Consider the following 6,835-nt stretch of genomic DNA (forward strand, 5'->3'; position numbering starts at 1 on the left):
ACCTTCCATTTGGGTGCTTTTCCTATGTATAGGGAGCAACATCTAGTGGCTGAAATATAGTGCTATGGTGGAATTACATGCTACCAATTCTGCACATTTTTTAAAATGACCTGATCTGGTTTTTGTAATAGCAAGCTAAACCTGAAAAGGCGTGGGAGGGGCCTTGGATGTCGACAACGTCATGTAATGGACCTGCAAACTTCTGTGTGTGGCCAGTCACATGCGTGCAAGAAATTGCTCGTGTAGAGAACCCCTGAGAGGAAACTAGGTTTTACTATGTTAACAATATGCTTGCTACTATTTTCATTATACTCTTAGTGATTATAACTTCATAGAATCATAGAGTAGTAGGGTTGGGACGGGCCTATAAGTCCATCGAGTCCAACCCGCTGTTCAGTGGAGGAATCCAAGTCAAATGTGTATGTGTGTATTTAGGGCTGTTTGTAATCTGCCTCGTCATAGCTAAAGCTTGTTATTCTCTTTGACTGTTTGAGCAATAAATATACTTTAATAACATATTTGGGTTGTCTGGCTTGAGAGAGGTTTCGGGGACCACATTAATTCTTGAAGCCCAAAACACTTGGCAACAATTTGTAAATCTATCACTGAGTGGGGTCTGTCCTTTAAGCTGTTGTACTCTCTCTTGATCTAGTGGTTCTCAGACACACCCGTTCAAGTTTGGGAAACAAGCTAGTCAGTTGGAACGAGAAGTTACTCTTCTCAATGGGGCCTCTCCTTCTTCCCACTAAATCCATGCATATGATACACTTCTGTGGTGATCCACAAATGTATTATGGCATAAGTTTTCATGGATCAATACGTTTGGTGGTCTTTAAGATGCCATGAGATTCTTTGTTGTTTTTGCTGCAACACACTAATATGGCTACCCCTCTGGAAATTGGAACAAAAAGGCAGGACCTCTGAGGCCAGCCTTTAGCAGCTTTCTATGGGAGGGAGCGGTTCTTAAACTATCCAGGTTTCAGCCTGTTCAGGGCTTCAAAGCTTAGCAGCAGCGTGGTAAGCTGAGCCTGGAAACAGGTAGGCAAGCAGTCTAGCTGAAGCTAATAAAAGACTGGAATTATAGGGACTTAGCGCAGGGACCCAGTCGGCATTCTGCCCGGTGCACTTTGGACCAGATCAAGTGTCTGAACTGTCTTTAGAGGCAGCCGCATATAGAAAGCATGGGTGCAATGAGGACATGAGTGGTCCAGGCCATTCCACTCTCTCTAGGAAAGGCTGCAGTTGATGAATCAGGCTGAACCGGTGAGAAGCGCTCTGGCATAGCCAGAGAACGAAAGGGCTAGATCCAGGAGCACCCTCAAGTTGTGCACCTGTTCCTTCCGAGGGAGTGCAGCTCTGTCCACAGCAGGCTGTTGCACACCCACTCCCAGGCTGGCAGAAGCCCTGACCCACAGCACATCTGCATTATCTGGATCAAGTGGCAGCTCAAGCATGACTCCTTTCGGCCACTGGGCCATGCGCATGTGTGAGCCGAGGCTGGTGCTTCGCTCTGCAGGGGTGAACAATGCAGCTGCTTCTGCACGCGCCCCAGGGAGCGGAGGGGGGCTCTCGCCACTCGGGCCCAACTGACAGGGTGGGCGGTGCAGCAGGTCACGGTTTGTGCTTCGCTGGTCCCACCCACGCCCAGCAGACTTCTGCTTATGAGCACCACATGTTCAGGGAAGTTCCTCTCCGCTGCCGAAAGCAGAAGCAGTCCCAGCAAGCCAAGCATGCTCCCCCCCCCCCCCGGAGCTCAAGGGCACAGCAGCTTCTCCCAACCTCAGGATGTCTCAAGGGGTGATCTGTGCTGACCTGAGGTTTGTGAGGACCCCTCCGGAGAAGAGGCAGCAGGAAGGTATAGAGCCAGTGGTACAGACCCACGGCAGGCCTCCTCTCCACATGCCCACTCCAGCCTCACGGCATCTTGTCTTCCAGAGCCAAACGAGGGGGAACTCGACTACGAGAACATCCAGGGGCCCAGGCCTCAGGAGGAGGGGGCACCCAGGAGATCGGAGGACACGCCGGGTGAATGTCTGTGACCCTCCCAGCCAGGGAGATCCTGCCAGGGAGCGGAGGAGGGGAGGCGAAAGCCCTGGAGCTGCCGGGGTTGCCCTCAAGATCTGTTGCTCAACCTCCCCGACCCCATTCCATGTGCCCACCTCTTCTGAGAGCTCAGTCCCGCTGAGGCCGCCTCAGGTTCTTCTGACTGCAACCCACATTCACCTCATTCTGCGCAGGGAAACCATTGGCCCAACAGCTTAAAGTATTTCCGCTGCTGCCAATCATACAGTCTGCTCCAGTAACTTTTAAACGAAGAGGACCCTTTCTCCCCCCGGCTATTTTTAGAGACGGCGCATCAGGATGTTCCTCCGGGGGGCGGGCTGAGGGGTTGCAGCCATCTTGGGACCCACCAGGATCCCTCTGTGCTTCCCCTTGTTGCTTGTGGGCATGCAGTGGCATCTCCTGCTCTTCCCTCTCCATGGGGCGTGGTGGTAAGGGGTGACTGGGGCTGCCCACTTTCTGGGTCTAAAGAGGGGGCTTTGCATCACAGAATCAGCAGGCCTTGCAACCAGAGCACTGTGAAAGCCCATATTTCCCCGTTTCAGTAAGAATTTGCATCAACCAGAAGAGATTTTATCAGACATCTGTCTGAATTTTTAATTTTTTTTTAAGGAATAGAAGAAGCACATTTCCATTTCTGGAGAAATCTTACGCAGATTTCAATTTCTAATTCCGGGCCCATGGCAGCAAACAATTGTTAAACAACCATCTGTCAAAGTAGTTTTGTACGATGAAATGATTAAAAATAAGTCACACCGTAATTCTCCACATTTACATGGCACACATTCAGCAAAGCAGTGAATGCTTAGGACACTCCTAAACGGGAAGCCAGTATTAACATCGGGCTGTCTGTCCTGTCACAGTCTCCAGCTCACCACACCCCAAGCTGAGCTGCTCATGCCACCCCCCCCCCCTCGAATTTCCCCTCCTCAGTCACGTCCACATCCACTGGCAGTGTCAGCTTCCACCCTGCAGCAAGAAGCCCCGGCTTCACCTTCAATCCCTTCTTCTCCTTTGCTTCCAACATCTGGTCTTCAAGCTACAGTGCTTCTCCCTGTACATGTTCAAAAAAATCAAGTCCTTTTTCTCTGGGTACTTCCAGATGGAGGGCTGCCTGTGCTACCCATCAAAAGGCCTTGTACAGCAATTCCGTCTTTTTTTCTCAATGGGTTTTCCTGCGGTGAGTGAAAACATGGAAGAAGCAGTGGGAAAGCATTGGAGAGTTCCAAGTGGAAGACAACGGGCACCTCTACACCTGCAATTTATCGCACATGCATGTTTGCAAATCGCACATCCATTACACAACATCGTAATCCTCAGGTGATTTTCCCGCAATTTCTCCCTGCCTATCCCATGTTATCCCCAAATGGAAAACATGCAGTATTTTTTCAGCCTGCCCAACAGGAGCACCGTGGTCTGCCCATGTACTTGTCCCGTAGCGTGAAAAGCCCGCTTTGTTTGGGGTTGTTGGGAGCGAGGTCATGACGACGATGGCAGTGATGTCGGGGTGGCGGGCGTGTCGGGATACTGACCTGCATGGCTTGCTGCCATGCAAGCAATGAGAAAATGCGATGCACTGACTTCTGCTCCCGACTTTGGCTGCTTACTCCACAACCCAGAATGGCCAGGAGGCCAGCAGTTTCCTGGGAAGCTGATGCCTGCGGGGCGGGGTTCGGCAGTTTGGTGGAGGTTGCTGTCCAACCGCACAGCATGTCCATCACAACCAAACCACCAATAATTGCTAGGGGAGGGAAAGGGGCAGCATGAAGGGAGGAAATTTCGCGATGCCCCAGTGCATGTCATGGCTTTTCATGGAAAAGTAGCCACCCCATGACAAGGTGAGGAACGGCATGTAACGAGATGGAAACATCTGCATGAAGGAGCCCAATCTAATCCCGTGATGAAACCAGATGGAGAAAGCCCTGGTACTGATGTGGATTTCTGCCCCCTTGTGATATGAAAAGGTAAAGGTGCCCCCAACCAGATATACCTCAACATTGTCCGGACCCTTGTAAAACTGCATGGACGAGGCAAGGGAATTTCACAATAAAAGCCTCATTTCGAAGCACCCTCAGTCTCCTCGGCTAAAATTCCAGTCCATAATCAGAGCATCCCTCACCGTTGTGGTTGCACTCTCTGGCTTTCTGCTTTCATGCCTCAGCCCTCTCCCCTCTCTCCAAAGTTCTGCTGCCATCCATCCATCCATCCACCTGGAATTATTTCCAGGCTGCCCTTGAGGGCGGAAACCTCTCAGCACCCTTCTCCCCTTCCATTGCTCAGGTCGTGGGATGCCCCTCGCTCCATCCTGAGGCTGCCTCCTGCCCCGTCCCTGCCCAGTGCAAGCCCTGCACATGCTGCTCCAGGGCTCCCTGCCCATGGACATAAGCCCCTGGAGCGTGTAAAGGGCCCCGGCGTTCTCCGCTGGGTTGAGATGCCCAGTTCTGGATCAACCATCCTTAAGAACAGCCCTCGCTCACAGGCACATCTGCTTGCGGGCTTCCCAGAGGGTGTCTGGCTGGCCACTGTGGGAACAGAAGGTGGGACGAGAAAGGCCCCCTTGGGTCTGATCCAGCTTCAAGGCACTTCTGGCGTTGTTGTGCTCTTCCATCACTCAATCTTGGAGCAGCCGTTTCCCATCTCCAGCCTTTCGGGCTTTCCTTTCGGGGGGAGAGGGATTTGCAACCACCTCACGGAAGGACTGTGGCTCAGGAGCAGAGCGCTTGCTTTGCATGCAGAGGGTCCCAGGCTCAATCCCCATCTCTCCAGGTAGGGCCAAGAAGGACTCCTGCCTGGAACCGTGGACAGCTGCTGCCAGTCTGTGTCAACAATACCGAGCCAGATGGACCAAAGTCTGGTTCAGTATAAGGCAGCTTCCTAGGTTCCTGTCAGGTTCCCCAACTCACCTCAGTGGGCTTCTCTTCCAGGGTCGCACCAGGGGACCAGATATGCAGCCCTGGCCATGCTGGGCACCTGCCTCGTTCTTCTAGCCGCCACCACAGGACTCGGGGTCCAATGCGAGTAGCAGACGCCTCCTTCCCAAATCCAGGAATCCCATGTGCGCCCTGGGGAGAAAGGGATACATGCGGGGAGGGTGCAATTGCCCCTTGGATGTGGCATGCTTGCCTTGTGTGCCAGCTCTGTCCCATGGCTTCAGGGTGGGTCGCAGCATGGTCACGCAAGATAATTCTGAGGAGCTGTTTAACGCTGTGCTCACCTGGACGGAGCGAGCAATGGGAGGCCTGGGTGTCCAGGCCCACGCAGGCCGTAGTGGCTGTGCGATGTCCCAGAGAGTGGAGGGGCGGAGCTCCATGGTGCCTCGCCCCTGCGCTGCTCCCAGGAGCTCCCGGGTTCCATTTGTGGTGCCCCCGGCAGCGATGCTCCTGGTCTGATGCCCTGGGGAGCAGCTGCCAATCAGGGTAGGCAGTCCGGAGCCAGAGGGGGCCATGGCTGGCTCAGCAGAAGGCCTGTTCGTGGGCCTGAGGCCCTGCTCCTGCAGCCCTGAGTCCCAGCAGGGTGGAAGCCTTGATCCACACACACACACACCCCACACACACATGTCCTCTGCAGCCTGGCAGGCCTGGCAGCAGCTCCGGCAGGCCTCCCGAGACCACACGGCGGAGAGCAGCGTCCTGGCCCAGAGGATCGACTCCCAGGCGGGGAGCCTGGCACAGGCCTGGCTCCAGCTGCACCAGGCCGAGGCGGACCTCAGCTCCACCAGGCTGGCCCTGCGGGAGAGCTGGGCAGCCGGGAATGGGACCCTGCAGCAGCTGCGGAGACAGGATGAAGCGCTGAGGCGAGCAAACAGCAGCCTGGCTCTCGTGTCACGGGAGACGGGCCAGCAGCTGCAGCAGCTGGAAGAGGCGCTGAGGTGAGCAAGGGACGCTCTGGCCCTCGAGCAGCGGGCCAGGCAGGAGTCGGAGGCAGCCTTGCCAGGCCAGGTCTTGCCGGCAGATCGGTATGTCCATTGCGCGCTCTCAAGAGTCTGCCCAGGCTGGGCAAGCTGTCCCACATTAGTTTCCACCACTGGGGTGGCAGAATGGGCATGAGTGACATGCATGGCAGATCCCTCCAGTGGTGTCGTGGCAAATCCAGAAGCGCAGGGTCCCTTCGTGACAGTCACAGCCACGCCCCCATCTAAGATTACACAGCCTTCAACTGGGATCCAGAAACAGCACAGCTGAGAGGAAGGCAGGGGTATTTCCATTGGATGTCTGAGGGAAAAATGCAGGGGTGTTAAAAACTTTTTCACCCACCCACTCACTCAAACACAAACATTTTAGGTTTTCAAAATATGATCCTCTATGGAAGCTTCACCCTCTCAACTCAGCCCTCATGGACAGATCCCTTCTCATTTAAACAGCCCCCTTGCACACTCCCCTAGTGCCCCAACATTACCCATTAGCCTTTCCTAAGCTCCTTCATCATATCTCGTGCCAGCATACTGAAGGGAACCATGAAAGGCATATAGTGATAATTGAAACAGTAATCCCGTAGCTTGGTCAATTTTGCATAATCTCCTTGGAGTCCCAATTTTGCATAATTTCCACTGGATGTGGGGAAACTGGATTTACTGTGGAAGAGTTTTGTAATGACAATACTAACCGTCTTGTTAGCAAGTTATATTCAGCTGCTCCACTGACAAAAAATCTTTTCATAAAAGATTCTTTGGGGACAGATTCATGTGATCTCTTTGAGCTGAATCTGTGATGGGCACCAGAGCTTTCATTTCTGAACATTTGGAGCTCATGGGACTGAGACTGCTGCATTGCATTAA

General features: G+C 53.5%; 1 protein-coding gene across 1 annotated transcript; it reads right to left on the minus strand.

Moving 5' to 3' along the window:
* Positions 1-2,628: 2,628 nt before the first annotated feature.
* LOC146351846 (uncharacterized) lies at positions 2,629-6,118 on the minus strand. The gene is made up of 3 exons (XM_084832665.1): positions 5,276-6,118; positions 4,965-5,123; positions 2,629-3,115 (listed from the first exon to the last, which is right to left on the minus strand). The coding sequence occupies exons 1-3, from the start codon at positions 6,116-6,118 to the stop codon at positions 3,101-3,103; spliced, it is 1,017 nt and encodes a 338-aa protein (XP_084688791.1). The 3' UTR covers positions 2,629-3,100.
* Positions 6,119-6,835: the final 717 nt, after the last annotated feature.

Source organism: Heloderma suspectum, chromosome 2 (genome assembly GCF_057233095.1).
Source record: "Heloderma suspectum isolate Gila_16-S chromosome 2, 16-S_ref, whole genome shotgun sequence".
Taxonomy (NCBI): Eukaryota; Metazoa; Chordata; class Lepidosauria; order Squamata; family Helodermatidae; genus Heloderma; species Heloderma suspectum.

Bases quoted from the DNA above. Each gene is read 5' to 3' on its own strand.
- LOC146351846 (XM_084832665.1), bottom strand. From the start codon at position 6,118: ATGCATGTCACTCATGCCCATTCTGCCACCCCAGTGGTGGAAACTAAT. The intron at 5,124-5,275 runs GTGAGCACAGCG...CTTTCTCCCCAG, and splicing joins CCATTGCTCGCTCCGTCCAG to GGCGCACATGGGATTCCTGG.